Source organism: Oncorhynchus masou, chromosome 15 (genome assembly GCF_036934945.1).
Source record: "Oncorhynchus masou masou isolate Uvic2021 chromosome 15, UVic_Omas_1.1, whole genome shotgun sequence".
Lineage (NCBI taxonomy): Eukaryota > Metazoa > Chordata > Actinopteri > Salmoniformes > Salmonidae > Oncorhynchus > Oncorhynchus masou.
Genome location: NC_088226.1, coordinates 4,634,178 through 4,658,791, shown reverse-complemented (window position 1 = coordinate 4,658,791; position 24,614 = coordinate 4,634,178). Strand labels below are relative to the sequence as shown.

At 41.1% G+C, this 24,614-nt stretch overlaps 1 protein-coding gene across 2 annotated transcripts in view; it reads right to left on the bottom strand.

The window, feature by feature from the left end:
- LOC135555385 (forkhead box protein K2-like) overlaps positions 1-24,225 on the bottom strand; it is a 29,992-nt gene extending 5,767 nt beyond the window's left edge. Inside the window, exons 1-5 of one of the 2 annotated variants that reach the window (XM_064987761.1) lie at positions 23,720-24,225; positions 14,241-14,429; positions 10,823-10,973; positions 3,157-3,303; positions 1,620-1,813 (exon numbers count right to left, since the gene is read on the bottom strand). In XM_064987761.1, the coding sequence (XP_064843833.1) occupies positions 1,620-1,813; positions 3,157-3,303; positions 10,823-10,973; positions 14,241-14,429; positions 23,720-24,012 (974 nt within the window). In that variant the 5' untranslated portion in view covers positions 24,013-24,225. The remainder of the gene's footprint in view (positions 1-1,619; positions 1,814-3,156; positions 3,304-10,822; positions 10,974-14,240; positions 14,430-23,719) is intronic. The other variant, XM_064987759.1, reaches the window with a different exon arrangement.
- Positions 24,226-24,614: the final 389 nt, after the last annotated feature.

Here is a 24,614-nt window from a genome sequence, read left to right as displayed (position 1 = left end):
GTTGAAACATTATTGAAGATTTCTGATAAAAATATCCTAAAGATTGATTCTGTACATTGTTTGACATGTTTCTACGAACTGTAATAGAACTTTGACTTTTCCTCTGGACTTAGTGCTCACGCGTTGTGCATTTGGATTACTGGACTAAATGCACAAACAAAAAGGAGGTGTTTGGACATAAATGGACTTTATCAAACATTTATTGTGGAATTGGGATTCCTGGGAGTTCATTCCGATGAAGATAATCAAAAGGTAAGTGAATAATTATAATGCTATTTCTGACTTTTGTTGACTCCACAACATGGTGGGTATCTGTATGGTGGCTGAGCGCTGTACTCAGATTATCGCATTGTGTGCTTTTGCCGTAAAGCTTTTTTGAAATCTGACACAGCGGTTGCATTAAGGAGAAGAATATCTTTAATTCTATGCATAACACTTGTATCTTTTATCAACGTTTATGATGAGTATTCCTGTAAATGAATGTGGCTCTGCAAAATCACTGGATGTTTTGGAGGCAAAACATTACTGAACATAACGTGCCAATGTAAACAGATTTTGGGATATAAATATGAACTTTAACAAATCATACATGGATTGTGTAACATGAAGTCCTATGAGTGCCATCTGATGAAGATCAAAGATTTGTGATACATTTTCATCTCCATTTCTGCTTTTTGTAACTCCTCTCGTTGGCTGGAAAATGGCTGTTTTTTTTTGTGACTAGGCGCTGACCTAACATACATATACTTTCGTCGTAAAGCCTTTTTGAAATCGGACACTGTGGTGGGATTAACAACAAGTTTCTTTAAAATGTGGTATAATACTTGTATGTTTGAGGTATTTTAATTAAGAGATTGTTTGAATTTGGCGCCCTGCACTTTCACTGGCTGTTGTCAAATCGATTACCGTTAACGGGATTTCAGCTGTAAGAAGTTGAGAACAAATTCTTATTTACAATGATGGCTTAAGATCAGTTGGTACCTGCCTTGTTCAGGAGCAGAACAGATTTTTACCTTGGCATCTCAGGGATTCGATCTAGCAACCTTTCGGTTACTTGCCCAACTCTAACCACCTACCTGCCGCTCCACATGACTGGCTCAACTGTTCTGGGAACTATGCTTCATAATGTAAAATAATGTGACAGGTGAAATTAAGAAAACAATATGCTTCATCTCCTAAAATATTACTTTAAGTAAATACCTGCAGTCAGTTTGTGTAACAAAATATAAAAAACATATTGAAATACTTAAAAGAATGTTTCAATGGTATTTAAAAACCATGCCATGGCTGTTTCCAAATACCCCGGTATACGATATGCCGCCCAAGCCTACCGTCTACCCTGAAGACAGTTATCATTCTGTCTTACTGGCTACACAAAGTGAATGGAAGAGAAATGTGTGCACTACACAGACATACAGGGGAACTATTGCTGGAAATTAATTGGCAGATAGTGTTACATTTGGCTTTTTTAGGCCAACTGGAACTAACTAGGGATGGGATAATGTCAATGTGGATTTGTGGATAGATGGGCTGCGAGCGACCGGATGGAGACCCCTGCAGTAAAGCATGCAGCGAGCTCATCGAGTGACTGAAACCTGAGAGAGTGAGTAGGTCCATACCTGGAGGAGAGGGGCCCGAGGGGGGTCCTGAAGCAGGGCACACCCCGCGGCCTTCGTTTCCTGAAGGCCTGCTCCATGAGCTTGCCCTCTGAGGACGGGTCTATCCTCCAGAACGAGCCCTTGCCTGGTTCCTCCTGCGATCTGGCTACTTTAATAAAGTAGCGGTTCAGTGACAGATTGTGACGGATCGAGTTCTACAACAGAATACGCCGTCGTGTTAGTACGAACACACTGCAGCCAAGGCTGTTATTCACGTCACAGTTCAATGGCACATGCTCAAAAACAACTTGGAAACAGATGGGATAAGCCATGTTCTGCCCTTCAGTTTGAAGCCAAAGTGAATGTGCACTTTTACAAGGTTGCATATTAGTCAAAGCACATCTTAATATACAATGCCTTCAGAAAGTATTCATTCATTCATTCCCTTTACTTATTCCACATTTTGTTGTGTTACAGCTTGAATTCAAAATGTATTTAAAAAGTCTCACCCATCTACACACAATAAACCGGTTTTTAGAAATATTTGCTAACCGATTGAAAATTAAATAGTAATCAAATTTACATAATTATTCACAAGCAAGTTAATACTTTGACAGCAATTAAGGCTTTGAGTCTTTCTGGGTACGTCTCTAAGAGCTTTCCACACCTGGATTGTGCAACACTTGCCCATTACGCTTTTCAAAATTTTCCAAGCTCTGTCAAAATTGGTTGTTGATCATTGCTAGACAAGCATTTTTCAGGTCTTGCCATAGATTTTAAAGCAGATTTAAGTCAAAACTGTAACTCCGCCTCATTCACAGACTACTTGGTAAGCAACTCCAGTGAAGATTTGGCCTTGTTTTAGATTACTATCCTGCTGAAAGGTGAATTCATCTCCCAGTGTCGGAGAGAAACAGGTGTTCCTCTAGGACCCTCGACCTCAAAACCAGTTCCACTGCATTTTTTCCATCGTTCCCCTCTAATCAGGAACTGATTTAGACCTGGGCAATTAATTATCAGATAGAACTGTAAACCAGGAGGCTCTGGAACTCATAAGGTAAGAGTAGAGTACCCCTGCTCTAGGATTATGCCTGTGTTTAGCTCCATTCCATTTATTCCCCAGTTCTTAACAATTACAATCATACCCATAATATGATGCAGCCACCACTATGCTTGAAAATATAGTGTGGTACTCAGTAATGTGTTGTATTGGATTTGCCCCAAACACTTTGTATTCAGGACAAAAAGTGAATTGCTTTGGCAAGTATTACTTTAGTGCCCATTTGAAAACAGGATGGATGTTCTGGTATATTTTTTATTCTGTACAGACATCTTTTCCCTGTCAATTAAGTTAGTATTGTGGAATAACTACAATGTTGATCCATGTTGAAACAAGAAAATGTGGAAAAAAATCAAGGGGCTATGCTCTGGTTTTTGAGATATTTCAAATATAACCATGTGGTGGAATCCTAATGCTATTCAAAACAGGTTCAGATCTTTTCCCTCACATGCACCATTTTCAATGAAATTATTTGTATTGAAAGACGCCATTTCTCACCTGCCAGCCTTTGTCTGCAGTCCTGTAGTAGGGGTAGTTTTTGGTGATGTGAGTGTATATTCCGTTTAGTGTGAGCTGCTTGTCCTGTGCCATTGTAATGGCTTGGACTATCAGTTGTGCATATGAGTATGGCGGTTTGGAATCATCCTAAAGGGAAGAAGAAGAGGAAGGAAGAAAGGGTGACATTTACTTGGTAGCATAGCACATAGTGAGCAATGGCACTGGAGGGAATAGTAGCCGTTTCACGGGCTCCTGGACAATTGAACTATTTTGTGTTTTTGGGCGTTGATCTTAACTTTTTTGTACATAATGTTTACACCATCGTTTCCTATGACTGAAAAGAGCTTCTGGAAACCAGAAAATCCATCACCAACCTCGATTTGGATGAGGACTTTTAGTGCAATGAGTCGAAGGACATATTGATTATCCCAGACCAGGCCCAAATCCCTGACACTAAGAAGTAGGTGTCACTACTGGCTAACATGAAATCACTGGACGAGCTCTGTTTGAGACTATCCCATCAACGTGATCTGAAAAGCTATTATCCTGTGTTTCTCTGAAGTCGTGGTGGAACAAGGAAAATATTAATCTAGCTGGTTTTTCTATACATCGGCATGACAGAACGGCAGCATCAGGAAAGCTCAGGGGAGGGGGTGTGCGTCTGAGGTTCTGCTCACGTTAGAATACCTTATGATAAGCTGTAGACCATACTATTTACCAAGAGAGTTATCATTATATTTTTCGACCACCATAAACCGATGCTGGCAATAAGACTGGACTCGATGAGCTGTATAAGACCGACCATAAGCAAATAAGAAAATGCTCAGCCAGAGGTGGCATTCCTAGTGGCCGTGATTTTAATGCAGGAAACTGAAATACGTTTTACCTCATTTGTACCAGCATGTCACCTGTGCAACTAGAAGTGAAAAAACCTCTAGATCACCTTTACTCCAAACACAGAAATGCATATACATCCCTCTTTCCATTTAGCAAATCTGACCATACCTCTATCCTCTTGATTCCTGCTTACAAGCAAAAGCTCACTCAAGTGACCGGAAGTGGTCCGTGAAGCAGATGCTAAGCTACAGGACTGTTTTGAAGGCACAGACTGGAATATGTACCATGATTCAGCCGATGGCATCAGTCACTGGCATCATTAATAAGTGCATCGACAACCTTCCCAGGGACTGTGGTTGAAAATTTGCACTTTGGCTGAAACCGGCACTTTGACTGAAACGTTGATTAATGTACACTGTCCCTGTAAAAATAAAACAAACTCAAACAACGTGCCCACAGTGACTGTCCCAACCAGAAGACATGGATTACTGGCAACATCAGCACTGAGCTAAAGGCTAGAGTTGCTGCTTTCAGGGAGCGGGACAAACCCAAATGCTCGTAAGAAATTTCACTACACCCTCCAACGAACCATCAAACAAGCAAAGCGTCAATACAGAACTAAGATCAAACCGTACTACACCAGCTCTGACACACGTCGGATGTGGTAGGGCTTACAAACTATCACAGGTTACGAAGGGAAACCTAGCCATGAGCTGCCCAGTGATATGAGCCTACCAGACGAGCTAAATGCTTTCTTACCTCGGCAAGACGGAGCTGCTCTTCCTCCCGGGGAAGGACTGCCCGTTCCATGATCTCGCCATCACGGTTGACAACTCCATTGTGTCCTCCTCCCAGAGCGCTAAGAACCTTGGCGTGATCCTGGACAACACCCTGTCGTTCTCAACTAACATCAAGGCGGTGGCCCGTTCCTGTAGGTTCATGCTCTACAACATCCGCAGAGTACGACCCTGCCTCACACAGGAAGCGGCGCAGGTCCTAATCCAGGCACTTGTCATCTCCCGTCTGGATTACTGCAACTCGCTGTTGGCTGGGCTCCCTGCCTGTGCCATTAAACCCCTACAACTCATCCAGAACGCCGCAGCCCGTCTGGTGTTCAACCTTCCCAAGTTCTCTCACGTCACCCCGCTCCTCCGCTCTCTCCACTGGCTTCCAGTTGAAGCTCGCATCCGCTACAAGACCATGGTGCTTGCCTACGGAGCTGTGAGGGGAACGGCACCGCAGTACCTCCAGGCTCTGATCAGGCCCTACACCCAAACAAGGGCACTGCGTTCATCCACCTCTGGCCTGCTCGCCTCCCTACCACTGAGGAAGTACAGTTCCCGCTCAGCCCAGTCAAAACTGTTCGCTGCTCTGGCCCCCAATGGTGGAACAAACTCCCTCACGACGCCAGGACAGCGGAGTCAATCACCACCTTCCGGAGACACCTGAAACCCCACCTCTTTAAGGAATACCTAGGATAGGATAAAGTAATCCTTCTCACCCCCCCCCTTAAATGATTTAGATGCACTATTGTAAAGTGGCTGTTCCACTGGATGTCATAAGGTGAATTCACCAATTTGTAAGTCGCTCTGGATAAGAGCGTCTGCCAAATGACTTAAATGTAAATGTATGCTTGCTTTGAGGCAAGATACACTGAACCATCTGTTCCAAATGACTGTGTGATCACACTCCATAGCCAATGTGAGTAAGACCTTTAAACAGATAAACATTCACAAGGCCAGACAGATTACCAGGACACGTCTTCAGAGCATGAGCTGCCAAGCAGGAAAAGGTCTTCACTGATATGTTCAACCTCTCCCTGTAATACATACATGTTTCAAGCAGACCACAATTCTGCCCTACCAATCAAAAAGGCAGTAACTGCTCATTTGGTCAAAAATTTGTCATTTTTTACTACATTAAATATATGCTTAATCATGTGGACAAGTATCCTGCCTCTATTGTATTGTGTTTTGGAGAAAATGTGGGTCACGTTAGCAGTAACTGCATAAAGTTACTGTGAAACCAACGTAAATAAAAAACATTTCTCAGTACCACGCTATGAGCAGTTACTGCCTTTTTGCTTGGTAGGGCAGCATAGTCCCTGTGCCCAAGAATGCCAAGGTAACCTGTCTAAATGACAAGGGCCCAGTAGCACTCACATCTGTAGCTATCAAATGCGTTGAAAGGCTGGTCATGACTCACATCAACATCATCTCAGAAACCCTGGACACACTCCAATTCACAGGACAAGGACAACAACCTTTCCCTCAACATCTAAGACAAATTAGTTGATCGTGGACTAGAGGAAACGTAGAGGTGAGCACACTCCCATTCACATCAACAGGGCTGTAGTGGAGGTTCAAGTTCATGTGTCCACATCAAAGGATCTATCATCGTCCACACACACCAACAGTCGTGAAGAGGGCACGACAACGCCTCTTCCCCCTCAGGAGGCCGAAAAGATTTGGCCCTCAGATCCTCTAAAAGTTCTACAGCTGCACCATCTTGACTCACTTGGGGCCTCTCTACCAGTCAGTGTCAGAGGAAGGCCCAGAACATTGTCAAAGACAGCCACCCACCCAAGCCAGACTTGTTCGCTCTGCTACTGCACGGCAAGCAGTACCAATGCGCCATGTCTGAAATCAACAGGACCCTTCTACCCCCGAGACATAAGACATCGAAAGAAGACTGCTAAATAGCTAATCAAATATCTACCAGGACTAACTGCATTCACCCTTTTTTGCACTTAGTCACTAACTTTTTTTTGCACATCTGCTGCTGCCCATTATCTATCCTGTTGCCAAGTCACTTTATCCCTATCGGTATGTACATTTCATAGGCACCTCAATTACCTCGTACGACTCAGTACGGGTACTCCCTATATGTATAGCCATGCTATTTCTAATTCACTGAGTTTTTATTCTTCGTGTCTCTCAATTTTGTATATTATTTTTCCTCTCATCTTTAACTCTGCATTGTTGGAAAATAATCCATAAGTAAGCATTTCACTGTTAGTCTAAGAAGCATGTGACAAATTACATTTGATGACAACCATGGGTTTGTTTTGTCACATGCATCAGTTAAAATGCCAAAACAGGCAGACACATGACGACCTTTCCTCTCCAATTACTTCAAGTGTGCACTTATTTAAAAAAGGGCAATCTGCAGTTGCAGTACCCATTGATTCTTGAAGAATATAACTTATAAATGCCTCGAGCTTAGTTCAACTGTCATACCCCATCCAAACAAACTTGTTTTACTCCGATGTTTGTAAACAAAGTAGTGTTGAGCAATTAACCGAAACATCAGAGATGTTTATTTTTAACCAATAGAGATATCAGATCAAGTCCAAACTGTGTGATATGGTAGTTGTAGTTTCCAACAAGCCAATATTCTACATATATTAGCGCAGTAATTAACCAACATGACCATAAACTATTTCTCGCCAACTTGTCCAGTCAGTGTGGGGCACACAGAGGGAGAGAAGAGACAGAAGACATGTGAGTGAGAGGCATAGGGAGCAGTTGCTTTGGGAGGTATCTCTACATGAAAATACATGCTCTAAGTGATTGATAGTTGATATTCAGAAGTTGTAAAAGTATGCCTTATTTACTCAAGAACTTTTAAAATACATTTTGTCAGACAGCAGCTCTATAAAGTTGAGATGACTTGGAATTAATAAAAAGTAATCAAATAAAACTAAATGTAATATACCCAACAACTTAACTATTTTAAATATTTATAAAGTAAATATGTGATTATTTCAGCACTAGAGTTGCAAAGCTGCAGAAACTTTCCAGAAATTTTCCATATGGGAAGTTATGCCCAGGAATTTTGCTTCAATTCTTTTTTTTTTCTTTTTAAAAAGTTAACTTATAACAGTGAACCTTTGAGGGATACACATAAGGCAATTCTAGGTCTTGTGGCATATTTTGGTTAAACTATCCCCAATTCAATGGAGTTGCAACCCTCTGCATGCACAGTGCATTCTTCCATCACATGTACAGCTGATTCTCAAGATCTTGCACACTAATGAGATGCTACTGAGCCCACACTACTACACTGTCTGAGCCAAGGACTACATGCTCTCTGGTAAATTTTGATTACAATACTGGGTGGGGTGAATATATTTTATATGACATGATTTTTTGTTAACTAGTAAACAGTAGCCTACAGCAAAGTGTTTAAATAATTTCTAACTTGTTAACAATTTCTGCTAGTTAGTTTTTTTCTACCATGTGGGTTTTAGCTTGCTTGAGCCTGCTAACTGAGGAGTGTTAATTCACCTGTTTCCATGTATGTTTCATTTTAAAACATCTTATCTCACAAAGGAGTTGTTTAATCTAACTGCTTAACTATTTATCTGTACATGGAATTGTATTTGGGGTCTTTTACTCATTTTTTTCTAATCTTTACAGGAAAATGCCACGGGCACTATCTGACGTGTGGAGACATTTCACTGCAGCTAATGTAGAAGGAAAAGCTGTGTACATTTGCAAATACTGTGTCAAATCATATCTTTTCACTGCAGCTAATGTAGAAGGAAAAGCTGTGTACATTTGCAAATACTGTGTCAAATCATATCTGAAGAATGCACCAAAGCAGAATCATCTGGCCAAGTGCATAAAATTTCCTCAGTGTTCACAAACAACCTCTGACAAAAGTCCCTCTACTTCTATTCGAGGTGAAAATGATGAATCAGACACCTTAACACAATTCCTCCTGGGGTATAATTTTACTCAATGAAGGAACGAAGTCAGTGAAATGCTGATTAATGTCTTGCTCGAGCTGTGTATGCAACTGGCGCTCACAGGCTATGTGTATTGGAAGAGATTTCTGAATGTTTTTCGCCCAGCATACACCCCTCCAACCAGACATGCTTTATCTACTCAGTTTCTGGATGCAGAGATCAGAGTTCAAGTGAAGGTCAAGCAAATCATAGAGAAAGCAGACTATTTCAATCATCTCTGATGGGTGGTCGAATGTTCGAGGGCAAGGAATAATTAACTACATCTCCATCCCTCAACCAGTATTCCACACTTATCTACATTGCAGATGAGCTGAAGGCAGTCAATGACCTTGGACCACAGAAGGTATTTGCACTGGTGACAGACAAGAACATGAAGGCTGCTTGGTCTAAAGTGGAGAGTCCTACCCTCACATCACACCCATTGGCTTTGCTGCTCATGCATTGATGAATCTGCTCCTCAAGGACATCATAGCACTGAAAACAATGGATACACACTACAAGAGAGCCAAAGAAATGGTTAGGTATGTGAAGGGTCATCAAGTTATAGCAGCAACCTACCTCACCAAGCAAAGTGAAAAGAATAAGAGCACCACATTGAAGCTGCCCAACATGTCATCATGTTTGACAGTCTCCTGGAGGGGAAGGAGTCTCTCCAAGAACATATCACAGTCTGCCGATATAGACAACCCCTTCAAGAGGATCCTCCTGGGTAATGTATTTTGGGAGAGAGCGGTAAGCAGCCTGAAACCTAAAACAGTAGCCATTGCACGGATTGAGGGAGACAATGCCATCCTGTCTGATGTTCAGACTCTGCTTGCAGATGTAAGAGAAGAAATCCGTAGTGCCCTGCCCACTTCACTGTTGCTCCAAGCAGAGAAAACTGCAGTTCTGAAATACATCAGAAAGCGTGAAGGCATCTGCCTGAAGCCCATACACACCACCGCATACGTTGGACCCCAAGTATGCCGGCAAGAGCATCCTGTCGGGTGCAGAGATCAACATGGCCTATGGTGTCATCACTACCGTGTCTCGCCACCTTGGCCTTGATGAGGGCAAGGTTATTTGCAGTCTGGCGAACTAAACTTCCAAGCAAGGGCTTTGGCATAGAGATGCAATATGGCAGTCATGCCAACATATCTCATCAGCCATATGAGGCTCGTTCCCCTGTTGCCTCCATCATCCTCCAAATCCCACCAATATCAGCCGCCTCAGAGCGCAACTGGTCCTTGTTTGGGAACACACACCAAAGCACGCAATAGGCTGACCAATACAAGGGTTGAAAAAAATTGGTGACCATCCAGGCAAATTTGAGGCATTTTGAGCCTGACAACAAGTCATCTTCAACAAGGTTGGAAAGTGACAGTGAAGATGATGCCTCTGATTCTAATGTTCAAGAGGTGGACATTGAGGAGTTCCAGGGAGAAGACAGAGAAGATGAAAAAGTTGTTTGGGAGATACGATAGATCATTGGAGATCATTCAATATTCCCTTTCTTTTGTTGTTCAGTGAAATCATCCCATGTGAAAAGTCATTTAAAGTTCAATTTATTTAATAAAATTCTCTATTGGAAGGATTTAAACATTTGCTATTAAGTCTACTTATGATAAGGTAAAGGGTTTATGTTTGTCTCTATATGATATGGTAAATATATCCAAGCAAAAAAACATTTAAATGGCATTAATATTAATTTGCATAGATATGGTAATTACCATATAGTCCCGTTAATTCCCACAGAAAGTTTCCACCTCTGAATATTCCCCATAATGTGCAACCCTACTCAGCACTAAAAAAGTAAATGTAAACAAACACTGTACACCCTCATAACATTAAAGCTATATTGATATCATGGTCGGTCAATTCATGCATCCATAGCTCCATCTATAAATTTGAGAGTGGTTACATTTCTCCAGCTCCATCCCTCAGCTTTTTACCAAAACAGTGGCGGGGATAACATTTTATGGTTTCAACTGCTGATTGCCACTAAATTAAAAATGCCAGTTTCACAGACAGATGAATTTAAGCCTAGCCTTAGACTAAAAGCATGTTCAATGGCGATGCTCTGTATGTGGTGCTCACCTTGGGGCTGTCCCCTCCTGAGGCCTCCTTGTCGTTCTCTGACTGGGAGTTGTCGTTTATGAGCTGTAGCTCTGCAGAGCTGACGATGCGACCCATCCTGTAGCCGGACAAGCCCGCTCCCCTGGGACTGGAGGGGCACGAGTTGGCAGCACTGTGGGGAAGAAGAGGACCAGGCTGTTAGTCACCAAGTCTCTGTCAGCATGATGACAAACAGTACATATCAAATTATCTGACTAAGAATAATGTAATACTTTTAGGCTACAAACAAAACTGCATAATTGATCCACTGATGACCTCAGTTCATTTTTTAGAAATCAAGCAATGGTTTACAATTAGCCAAGCTATTCTGAGGAATAGGGGGCCCCACTAAAATAAATATCTTGGCTCAGCTTATCTGTACCCCTTCCTGCAGTAGCCTGCAGTCCGACTGGTACACACCACCTATGCAAATACTGACATTATCTAACCCATATTGAAAGGAGAGCAAAACCGTTTCATGAGGCATTAAGTTGAGTTAAAACAGCAGAAAAAGCTTAAGGATGTCATTAGCTGAAGCAAACATGAATAATCTGGAGATAAACACTGATGATTGGTTAGAATCAAATGAAAACATCAATATTATTTTTTCCATTCTTCAATGTATCTGGAGCAGTTCTATCATCGGTGCAATGCGCCGTAGCTGATTGGCAGATGTGCTAGTAGGAATTCATGGGTGATTCGCACTAGAGGTCGACCAATTAATCGTAATGGCAAATTAATTGGGGCCGATTTCAAGTGTTCATAATAAAATCAGTAATCAGCATTTTTGGACGCCAATTATATTGCAATCCACGAGGAGACTGGATGGCAGGCTGACCACCTGTTATGCGAGTGCAGGCAGCAAGGAGCCATGGTAAGTTGCTAGCTAGCATTAAACTTATATTTAAAAAATAATAATCATAATCACTAGTTAACTACACATGGTTGATGATATTACAAGTTTAACTAGCTTGTCCTTTGTTACATATAATCAATGCGGTGCCTGAAATTGTGTCACTTCTCTTGCGTTCAGTGGAAGCAGAGTCAGGGTATAAGCAGCCGTTTGAGACGCATGGGGGGAAAACTTCTTAATGTTTAAACAGCCATTTTTATCATTGGTTTTCCGTTAAAACGATAGGAAGAAAATAATTCCACATGAATTCACAATTCAGCTGTGCTGCTGCTAAAACCATTTTGGGTCTCATGGTGTGCCCCTTTCAGACGGTTAAGCACTGCACCTGTACTACCATTACTGTACTTCAATTCCACCTCGCAAAATGTGCATTTCCTTCTCATTAACTTCTCAAAGTATTGCCATACAGGGCTTCAGTGCTGTCGCTTGCCTTTCTCTGCCATTTATCCAACTGTTAACAATGATGACGCAGTGGTGGACAGTTGCCGCCAAAATAATTGACTCAGACTTGCACGTCAACTCCCCATTTCTGGAGAGTTAAGATTCAATTCCGCTAGGAATTTTGGAATGGAGGAGTCTGATTACAACTGAGCACAAGTAACAATATTTGAGATATTAAAGCTAGAATCCTTCAAATGTTCAAGGCGGTCCTGAACAAAATGGCCAGGTCGCACAGAAAAATATTTAGGCGCATATGCGCACTGTAGAGCCCTGGATTAGTTACCATACTTCAGAGAACAGAATCACTTGCATCTTTCATAGCGAGTTAGCGAGGGAAGGAGAGAGAGGGGAGGAGCACAGTATAGGCAGGTCAGCCACCAGGCAGAAAGAGGACAAAAACAGCTGAGAAGTTGAGCCAAGCACACACTTCAACACTCTTAGATGTTGCGGATATTTACCCACTATGCAGTTTACTTTCTGCAGCTAAGTCATATCGTTGAGTCAACCTTTACACAACTTTCCCCAGGCCTATATAGCCTATCGTCTAGTTTGGCAAAAACACAAAATACGTTGTGTGATAACGGCAATTGAATTTAAAAAAAAATCCTAACGTTAAGGATCCCAATTTCCATTTAAACGTTCACACCCCTAGTGTTGATTTAGATTTTGCTGGCTAAATTAACAACCTATTTTTCCTGTCTAAAACTACTACGATAATGAAATGCACTGGAAAAAACTATAACTATTACAAATTAATTCTCATTTTAGTCTCCGAAAATGTGAAGAGGAGAATTCGACGTACATTCGTCTCACATTTCATTTGACAAGAAGCTCCTTTTCAACTGTTTTGCATGCATGCGTGTAGAATATTTCATTCAATCCTCATTACATATTTGAGCTGCACGGTCTGATTGAGTTGATCTGCCAGGCTCTCCCACACAGTTTCCAGGTGGTCACTTCAGCCACTCGTTCAATCTTTTAAACTGATGCGAAGCCAGGACAGTAGCCTTGTGCGGTATACAGATTTTCATTTCGTCATACAGTCCTTCTCTCGTTCTAGGATTTACGGTATTACCAGCATAGCACACAAGACGGCGCTACAAACAAGAAAATTCAACTGGGCTTCTCACCAGAATGCTAACAAAAATTTGCAAACTAATTGCGAAATGCCAACGAGCAAAACAAACTAATTACAAAGACCAGCAAATACAGCTCATAAAGTTAAACAAAAGTAGCTACCGAATGTCATTTTTGATCTGTATGGACATTTACACGTGAAAGCGAACGAGAGAAACTGCAAATGAACAAAGTTGGGATGCATGCTTTCCAAAGGAAGAGAAGCATGTGTACATGGACCAGATGAAATTTTTTTTTAATTTTTATTTAATTTAAATTTTACCTTTATTTTACTAGGCAAGTCAGTTAAGAACAAATTCTTATTTTCAATGACGGCCTAGGAACAGTGGGTTAACTGCCTGTTCAGGGGCAGAACGACAGATTTGTACCTCGTCAGCTCGGGGATTTGAACTTGCAAACTTTCGGTTACTAGTCCAACGCTCTAACCACTAGGCTACCCTAGGCTAGAGTTGATGGAAGTTAGAGGTAGCCTAAATATTCATAATATAAAAACAGGGACAAAATGCACTTACAATGTGACCTAAATGGCTGTGACTTAAAATAGACAAACTGCCCAGAGTTTTAGTTGACTAATAATAACTAACAAAGGATGAAATTACTAAAATGTGACTGAGAATAAAAGGTATTAAACCTAAAACAGCTGTCAAAATGAACATTGCTAGGAGCTATGTATTTTCAGTCAACACGCACACAGCAGCTAAGTGAATACTGCCAATGGCTACACACAGACTAGGCTTAACAAGTACACACAATAAAGCTGTGTTGGACAGATTTTGTGGGTTAGGAGGTGACCTAAGCTGCAAGCTGAGCCTGGTTCACAGCTTCCCCTAGAGTTCAATAAACTAAGCATTAGCCGCCAGGCCAGTATGATAATAAGTTAACTGAGGCCCAGGCCTACTGTTACTGTACCTGATGGTGCCGGTGGGTGAGGGCAGGGGGCTTATGAGGTGGGCGATGTTGTCTGGAATGTTTATGGTGAGTGGAGAGATGTGGACTGGTTTTACTGGAGACTCAGGCGCCTCACGCTTCTCCCTCTTTCCACTGGACAGGGCTGTGAATGTGATCTTGATATTTGTGCTGGGAAACCTGAAAGTGCACCTGCAGAGAAAGAGAAAAGGTTAAAATTCACCTACCACACAATGTAATGCAACCTTCCAGTCTGTGGCCTCTGAGCATCCACACACTACATGTTTTTAAATGTATGTAAACTGTAAAAAGCATTTTGTATGTAATCTCTTTTTCGTTATACAGTACATGGATACCTGCTCATCGAACATCTTATTCCAAAATCATGGACATTAATATGGAGTTGGTTCCCCTTTTGCTGCTATAACCTGTTTGGGATAGGGGGCAGTATTTTTACGTCCGGATGAAAACCGTGCCCAGAGTAGACTGCTACTCAAGCCCAGAAGCTAATATATGCATATTATTAGTAGATTTGGATAGAAAACACTGAAACTGTTTGAATGATGTCTGTGAGGATAACATAACTCACATGGCAGGTGAAAACCTGAGAAAAATCCAATCAGAAAGTGGGAAATCTGAGGTTTGTAGTATTTCAAGTCATTGCCTTTCGAATTGAAAGTGCAATCCTTCCTAAGGATTCCACTAGATGTCAATAGTCTTTAGAACCCTGTTTCAGGCTTCTACTATGAAGGGGAAGCGAATAAGACCTGTTTGAATCAGGTGTCTGGCAGAATGCCTTGAGCTACGTCACACACGTGGCCGTGAGAGCGAGCTGTGTTCCTTTTAATTTCTAAAGACAAAAGGAATTGGTTGGAATATTATTGAAGATTAATTATTAAAACATCCTAAAGATTGGTTCTATACATCGCTTGACTTGTTTCTACGAACTGTAATATAACCATTTTGACTTTGTCTGGACTTGCCGCGCCTTGTGAATTTCGATTGGTGAACTAAACGCGCAAAAAAAGGGGGTATTTGGACATAAAGATGAACTTTATCAAGCAAACGTTTATTGTGGAACTGGGAGTGCATTCTGATGAAGATTAAAGGTAAGTGAATATTTATAACACTATTTCTGACTCCACAACATGGCAGGTATCAGTATGGCTTGTATTTGTGGCTGAGCGCTGTACTCAGATTATTGCATGGTGTGCTTTTTCCGTAAAGCTTGTTTGAAATCTGACACAGCAGTTGCATCAACCTCCCTAGGATATGTGGGACGCTAGCGTCCTACCTGGCCAAAAGCCAGGGAAAATACAGAGCGCCAAATTCAAATAAATTACTATAAAAATCAAACGTAAATTAAATCACACAAGCAAGATAGCAAATTAAAGCTACACTTGTTGTGAATCCAGCCAACATGTTAGATTTCAAAAAGGCGTTTTGGCAAAAGCAAACGATTCTATTATGTGAGGATAGCACCTCCGTAAGCAAAGAAGGAAACCATATTTCAACCCTGCAGGCGCGACACAAAACACAGAAATAAAAAATATAATTAATGCCTTACCTTTGACGCACTTCTTTTGTTGGCACTCCAATATGCCCCATAAACATCACAAATGGTCCTTTTGTTCGATTAATTCCGTCGATATATATATCCAAAACATTTCAAACTACTTTTGTAACACAACTTTAGGTATTAAACATAAATAATGGATAAGATTGAAGACGGGATGATCTGTGTTCAATACAGGAAGAAAAAACAAACTGAAGCATGCTTTCTGGTCATGCGACTAACAGTACACTTCAAGTGACCGTCGTTCAAGATGGCCGTACTTCTTCATTACGCAAAGGAATAACCTTGACCAATTCCTTAAGACTTGACATCCAGTGGAAGCAATAGGAACTGCAAGAAGGTCCCTTATAAATCTGGATTCCCAATGAAGAGAGTGACCTCAAAAAAAAGAAATCTGAATGGTTTGTCCTCGGGGTTCCGCCTGCTAATTAAGTTCTGTTATACACAGACATGATTCAAATAGTTTTAGGACATCCAGAGTATTTTCTATCCAAATCTACTAATAATATGCATATATTATCTTCTGGGGATGAGTAGCAGGCAGTTGAATTTGGGCATGCATTTCATTCGGACGTGAAAATACTGCCCCCAAGACGTATATCTTTAATTCTATGCATAACACTTGTATATTTTATTAACGTTTATGATGAGTATTTCTGTAAATTGCTGTGGCTCTCTGCAAATTTGACAGATGTTTGAGGCACAACATTACTGAACATAATGCGCCAATGTAAACAGATTTTTGGATATAAATATGAACTTTATCAAACAAAACATACTATTGTGTAACATTAAGTCCTATGAGTGCCATCTGGTGAAGATCAAAAGGTCAGTGATTAATTTTCTCTCTTTGTGACTCCTCTCTTTGGCTGGAAAATGGCTGTTTTGTTGTGACTAGGCGCTGACCTAACAATCGTATGGTGTGCTTTCCCTGTAAAGCATTTTTTTAAATCGGACACGGTGGCTAGATGAACAGGTTAAGCTTTAATTTGGTATACTGCATTTGTGAATGTATGAAAGTTGAATTTTTCAAAAAAAAAAATAGAATTTCACGCTCTGCCATTTTAGCGGATGATGTCGAGGGGTTCCGCCAGCTAGCCTTAAGATAACAGCCTCCACTCTTCGTGGAAAGCCTTCCCATAGATGTTGGAACATTGGTGCGGGGACTTGCTTCTATTGAGCCACAAAAGCATTACTGAGGTCGGGCACTGATGTTGGGCGATTAGGCCTGGCTCGTAGTCGGCGTTTCAATTCATCCCAAAGGTGTTTGATGGGGTTGAGGTCAGGGTTTTGTAAAGGCCAGTCAAGTCGACAAATAATTTCTATATGGACCTCGCATTGTCATGCTGAAACAGGAAAGGGCCTTCCTCAAACTCTTGCCACAAAGATGGAAGCACAGAAGTCTCGAATGTCATTGTATGCTGTAACGTTAAGATCTCCCTTCACTGGAACTAAGGGCCCGAACCATGAATAACAGCCCAAGACCATTATTCCTCCACCAAAGTTTAAAGTTGGCACTATGCATTAGGGCAGGTAGTGTTCTCCTGGCATCAACCAAACCCAGATTTGTCCGTCGGACTGCCAGATGGTGAAGTGTGATTCATCACTCCAGAGAACAAGTTTCCACTGCTCCAGAGTACAATGGCGGCGAGCTTCACTCCAGCCGACACTTGGCATTGGGAATGGCGATCTTGGGCTTGTGTAAGGCTGCTCGGTCATGGAAACACATTTTATGAAGCTCCTGACAAACAGTTCTTGTGCTGACGTTGCTTCCAGAGACTCAGGCTAAATTCAGTGTGAATTCCTAGAATGGAGGAGATGTCCATATACACCAAGGTTCAATCAGTGCAGGATCAAGATCCATCAACACACCCCAAAGAGAGACGGAGGCCCAGATTGTTATGCCAGCCCTGCTTCCTTTTGGTCCGGATGCCAGGTGCTGCAGCACTTGTTGCCAAGCCCCAACAGAGCTGGCATAGAGCACATTCAGAGAGAACAGTGTCCCTGACACCCAAGTCTCAAATTAGCATTGCTACTCAGAGGGTGAAAAACTGCTGGGAACCAGCCTGGTGAAGCCAGACACTTCAATTATGCATATGCACTCCAACACCCTTTCAGGACCAATGTAACACCCCTGTCAACAAAGAGCATGGGAAACTAAATTATTTGATGAAATAGGGGGATGTTGATGACCTCATTATGCAGACCACATGTAGCTAGTGTCTAGTGAGAAAACATGTTTTTTCAAAACTATTTACCAGCATGGTACAGTGATGCAAACTGGTGAGGGACCAAAAAGGTGACACTTTTTTTGCACTGAAATATGCAAAAGATCCCTGCTAGGGGGAAATGCAGGTTTTAACTAATTAAACAAAGAATATGATCTACATGATCAGTCTCAGTATAAAATAAAGTGGTTAATGTGAACCTAACTCACAGCTAAAAAAAAATGTAAAGAAAGCAATCCAATGTTATTTGTTGCCTAGACTTAACTACAAATGACACTCAAGTTGAGAAAAAAAAACAATACACTAATATTTCAGTTAGCCATGACAGCCTTTATAATAGAACGCTTGTGACCACACACACATATTGCACATGGGAAAAGTACATTTTAAAGTAGAAATAGAATAAAACAAACAGGCATTCTATTTTTGCTCTATTATAGTGGTCACTATAGATATTGATCAAGTGCACAAGGCTACATGTGTGCAAAAATAACATTCACTGAGTTAAGTTATTATCCCCCTCACACGTGTTGCTGTCAAGTTCAACACAACAAAAACAATATCTTTGGGCTGCACTGCACATTATTACATTGTACACTGCCTGTGGACATCTGTTCTACAATGTGCCAGCAAAAGTGAGAAAGTGTGTGGTGTTCCTTTCACCTCTGCAGTGGCATCCAGCTCCACACCCTGAATGTACTTTTTTCAACAAGCAACGCCTCATTTTCACCTCATTCCCTCATTCTGAAAATTAACCACATACTGTAGAGGGAAAACATTAGATAACAGATTGTGGTTAGTTCTTTCGCTAGTTAACATTTCATACAGATTGCCAGGGTCCAGTAAGCAACTAATGCGTTATAACTTGAGGAACGGCAAGGAGTCGTACACCAGTTAATACTATAGAGAATTGGTTAGGTTACTAACGTTAGCTCATTTGATATTGTAACGTTAGCTGTCTACTTTATTAGCAAGCTAATTTTCACACAGTAAACTCAATTATTTGATCAGATAAATTGGCTAATGTTGCTCAACATTTCTCTGGCTAGCTAACTGAGAATTCAATCCAGCTAGCAAGATACTTAACAATGCTAATACCAGTTCCACACGTTCTCCCTCACCACAAACTTTCCAAATGCCATTAGTTTTTCGGTTACAGCTCATGAAGTACACTTCATCACCTTCTCACCCCTGTCTCCATGGTCAGGCTTCTCATCTAAAGTTACCTCTTCATTATCGTTCAGGGGATGCACTGCTGTAACAGGCAAGCTCCCTTTCCAGAGCGCTCGCTGATGCTGTAACTAGTAAGTTGGTTCTCTTTCTTCAGTCGCGTGCTGCGCTGCATTCTGTTATGTAAACGATGGCTGAGGCTTGGATACAGCCAGCATTGCGCCAAACTTGCATCACTCGTTCCCTTACAGCCAGTAGTGATCCAACCCCCCCCAAACATTTATCATTGGATCTATACGAATCACGTAGGTCACCTAATTTGGATTCAAAATGGCAAATTTTGCCAAAAGGTGACTAGTTTGCATCCCTGGTGGTAGAGGCAGGTAGCAATTCAATAGGTCGAATGATGCCTTTGGATCGTTCAAACTTAAAAAGCACAAGAGAGGTTTGACACCAACCATCTCAGATTGTTCTGAAATCATTTCTGTTAGAAACAGATAAGATTAGCATCCCTGCAACATTGAGCTAATCGATTGAACCCAACTGGCCATTTTAATTTAGAGGATTCATATAATATTCAATAAATATAGCACCTAAGTTTTGACTTGGATCAAACTTTTTTCCCCCCCCCCCACACACACACACACACACACACACAGATCCCACTCAACGAGTATACAGTATTCATTCTCCATGGAGTAAGGGGCTGAGGATTGGCATATTGTTTCGTCATCCTATTGGCCTTTTTGGGCGCCGAGTACATTGCAATCCACGAGGAGGATGCGTGGCAGGCTAACCAACTGTTACGCGAGCGCAGCATCAAAAGGACCTTGTGGCTGCAAGGATCCAAGGTAAGTTTCTAGCTAGCATTAAACTTATCTTAGAAAAAAAACAATCTTCACAATCACTAGTTAACCTAGTAATATAATCAACCATGTGTAGTTAACTAGCTTGCTCTGTGTTGCATATAATCAATGTGGTGCCTGTTAATTTATCATCAAATCACAGCCTACTTCAACTTGATAATGTAACAAAAGTGCATTCGCAGAAAAAAGCACAGTCGTTGCAATAACGTACCTAACCATCAATGCCTTTCTTAAAATCAATACACAAGTATTTATATATTTTTTAAACTTGAATATATAGTTCAAATAAATCAGTGTTTGACAGGCAATATTAACTAGGGAAATTGTCACTTCTCTTGCGTTCACTGCAAGCGAGTCAGGGTATATGCAGCAGTTTGGGCCGGCTGGTTCTTTGTGAACTGTTGAAAGTCCATTTATTCCTAACAAAGACAGTAATTACTTTGCCAGAATTGTACATAATTATGACATACATTGAAGGTTGTGCAATGTAACAGTAATATGTAGACTTAGGGTTGCCACACGTTCAATAAAATACAGACCTCTAGTTCAGAGAAATTAGTCATTGAAGTTGTTTGGTGTATGTGCCATCTTACATCCTGATATTACTTGGTTCTGACCACTGATGGTGTTGTTCCTGCTATTGAGGGGAAAATGACCCAAAAGCAAGAACAGCACCATCAACATTGTATTCAACAGCACACTCACATGGCAACCATCAGGGTGTCTGATACAGGAATGCTGAGCTCTGAGACATCACATTCCTCACAGAGAGCTGTGTGACCAAAGGCAACAGACATTACTTTTACAACGTTGGGTTTGTGCGTGTGTGTGTGTTAGTGTGTGTGTGTGTGTGTGTGTGTGTTGGGGGCTCACTGATCCTGTCAGTCAGGCACAGACACATACAAACAAAATGTATTTTGCCACCAGACCCCCAATCTCTACGACCTGAGGTAAAGAATTCCACTAGACCACAAAATCCACCCCCCTACCAGACAATTAATGTTATTATATAGTCTACCATCTGCTTCAATCAATTCATACTTAAATGTTTTCAACAACAAAAGAAGTTTGGTTAAGAGGATAAGCTTGTATGGAAATCCCAAATCATTTTGCAAAGAGCTGGGTTTTCCCACAGCCTCAATGCTTTTTAACATTCAGGCTCCTTTGCCAATATCCCTCCTTGCTCAATGAGAACAAACATTTTTTTAAAGCAAATGCACAGTTGCTATGTTATGCCAGGAGGTAGAACACAATGGACCCTCAAAAGATCAAAAAGTATCCAAGCTCAGGGCAGCAGAGACAAGAAGTCTTCTCCATTAATTTCACTTTTTTTGCCCAAGATAATCATCATCCCTGCAGATTATCCTAAAAACACAACATCCCAATGAGACAAAACAATTAGCATCAAAATAATATAACTGCTTTACACTGATTCAGTTAGGATGTAAGCAGTCATGGCAAGACTATGCCATGGAGTAATTATGTGGGTGTGGGAGAGCAACACCATGGAGGGCTGGGCAGCAGTGACTGCTTCATTCTGGCAACTTGTGTCATTCTGTTGGAATCCAGGGGACATAAAGAACCCCAGTCCAGAGCTCTCCAAGCCAAGACTGTCTGTCCACTTCCCTGATCATTCTTTGCCTTAGGTAGGGTGGGCTACTATAGTCTTTATACCCATAATGCTCAATTCCAAAATAAGGATATCACAAGGTTTTCTTGAAGCTGATCGATAAGGGAATTTGAGCACACTGTTTCTTAGTTAGGAATCAACATCTCTTCAGTTTAAAACATACATCCGGCGCCGACAGATTGCCGCCTCGCGTTCCTAGGAAACTATGCAGTATTTTGTTTTTATTACTGCATTGTCGGAACTAGAAGTACAAGCATTTCACTACACTCGCATTAACATCTGCTAACCATGTGTATGTGACAAATAAATTTGATTTGAAGTGCTGTGATACAGTGAATGAATGGGTAAGAAGACTGGGTGGTCAGTTATAGGGGCAATGAACAGTTGCTCCGTCAATTTCTGGACGTATAAATTATTTATATGTACCTCACTAATTCTTGAATAATATAACTTGTCTCATGTCGCACCCCATCACAACCCAAAATATAAACATGTTTTACTCCCATGTTTGTCAAAGTAAATGCAAACAAACACTATATAGGGTGCATTCGTAAATTCACTCTGGCTTTCCATGCCGATTTCAGAGCACGCTCGCCTGAGTGTAACAGAGTGCAGAATAACTAATGAATTTACAAACAGTGCAACACCAGTTGAAAATGACCTGTCAGTAAACATTGGCAAAAAAAATATTTAAATTGTTGCAAGCAGCACAGTTACAGTCACCGACCCTACTCCTCGGGCAGAGTGTCCAGTGTGCGTCTGAACTTGTGCGCACTCTGGCACTCCAGAGTGAATATATACGAACACACCCATAGCCTCAAAAGATGTTTAAAACTATAATTTTGGATGGTCAGTCCTTACATCCATAGCTCTATATATATCCATAGCTCTATATATGAATTTGAGAGTGGTTACATTTCTCCAGCGCCATCCTTTAGCTTTTTACCGAAACAGGGTTGGGGAGGCCGCTTTATTATTGTTTCTACTGCTGACTGCTGCTTTAATAATGCAGCTTTGTGTTTGTTTGTCATTGAGGCAACTGACCAATCAATGAATGAGCCCCAGCAGCCCACTAGATTTTGTTGTGAATTATGCATCAAATATTAACATTCAAAAGTGGGTTATGGCACAATAGTGACTTTTCCTAATTAAATACAGGGTTGTCTTCAGATTTAATGGTTGAGTTGGATTGGAGTGTATGTTGCAAGCTCCTTTAGAATAAAATTAGGCAAATCTGACAAAACAACCTATGCATACCGGGAATTTGCCATAGAAATAGAATCTCATTTTAGTATTATGGAATTCAAATCGGTCTATGAGAATAAGTAATATTACCGTGATGGCAAGAGGACAATAATGGTCAGTGAATATTTCTATTTCTATTGTATTATAACGTTAGCATTGGCCTTTGTGACCTGCCATTATAATTTTCTGAATGGAGCAAACTGAACCAAAACATTATCTTCCGAGTTGAGCAAAGCTGACCCGTATCAGAAATGTTCAATTGAGTGATGGCCTAGTGATGCACATCACACGTTATAAAGATACAGGCCTACAAGCAACGTAGCCATCCACAAACTTAAATATAAACAAAACATCGATCATATCAACCTGACTAACAAAACACTTGCACAGAACTATATGACATTGTTTACCTGTATGACCAAGTACACAGCTAGCTAGTTACAATAATAACCCACTATGTGATAGCAATTCAACTGAAAGCTGGCCGATAGACAGTGTGCTGTAGAATCAAGTTCGAATATCGCTAACTACATTTGTCTGCCTTAATTCAGAAGATATTTTATAACAATGGGAGGGCAGTTCATAACATGAAGCTACTAGTATCTGACAAACAGTGTCTAACTGGCGTTAATTAGATAGCAAAGATGAACCTACATGGCAAACACCACCCCTTAGTCTTGCTGCAACAGCAAGTGCTTTGTGGTAATTCAAAACAAAGATAAGATAGCTAGCTAGTTATTCTAAACACAGATACATGTTGAACTTACATTCGTGGTAGTTGTAGAGGAGGGGCACCCCGTCTCAGGAACACTCCATCCACGAACACCCCATTTTTGCCGAGGCATCGCAAGTAGAAGTCTCCACCACCAGTGCTATCGTCACTAACAGTGAATATTTCGAGATGTCTTCGAGAAATAAAACTGGAATGACCCATGCTCACATCCACGGAGCCCTGAGACGAGTTCCTACCGATAGTCACCGAGCGCTTTTTCATCAAGTATTCGAATTCACGGCCCTCAAGCCGGGCAACCGGCCCAGACGACCCGCTTAACACCGCCATTTTACAGGATAAATGGTATATTTGACAAATGCTTATAAAAAGTAACACCGGTATGGAGATGCCCGTGTATGTATTTTGAATGCCGTCGCAAATTGTCGAATCTAAAAAAAAAAGGGGGGCATCAAATTTAACACAAAAAATTAAGGGAACGTGCCAGACCAGGGATAGCGGCTCCAACCCAACGCCGCGACACAGAGAGAAAGGATAGGAGAAGGCTCCAACCAAACAACACAACATGTGGATATACCCCGATTGACAATCCAATAACCCAATAAAAAATTAACAGGCAGTTGACGCTACAAAGAGAAGACCAATCAGGCACAAGAAACAGCTGATCATTGACTCAAGGTTGGTTGAACTGGAGTGTAAGCGCATTGTGTTGTCAAAAATTACCACATACAGAAAGTCAAAATTGGCTATATCTTAAAAATTAATGAAAACGAAAATTTGAATTTTGGTCTTACTTTAAGGTTACGGTTAGGCATACGGTTAACAGTGTGTTTAGGTTTAAAATAACATTAAAAAAATATAATTGTAGAAATGGGCGGGGCTTATGACTTTGTGGCTGTGGTATGTAATGACGACCCGTATTATGCGTGGCG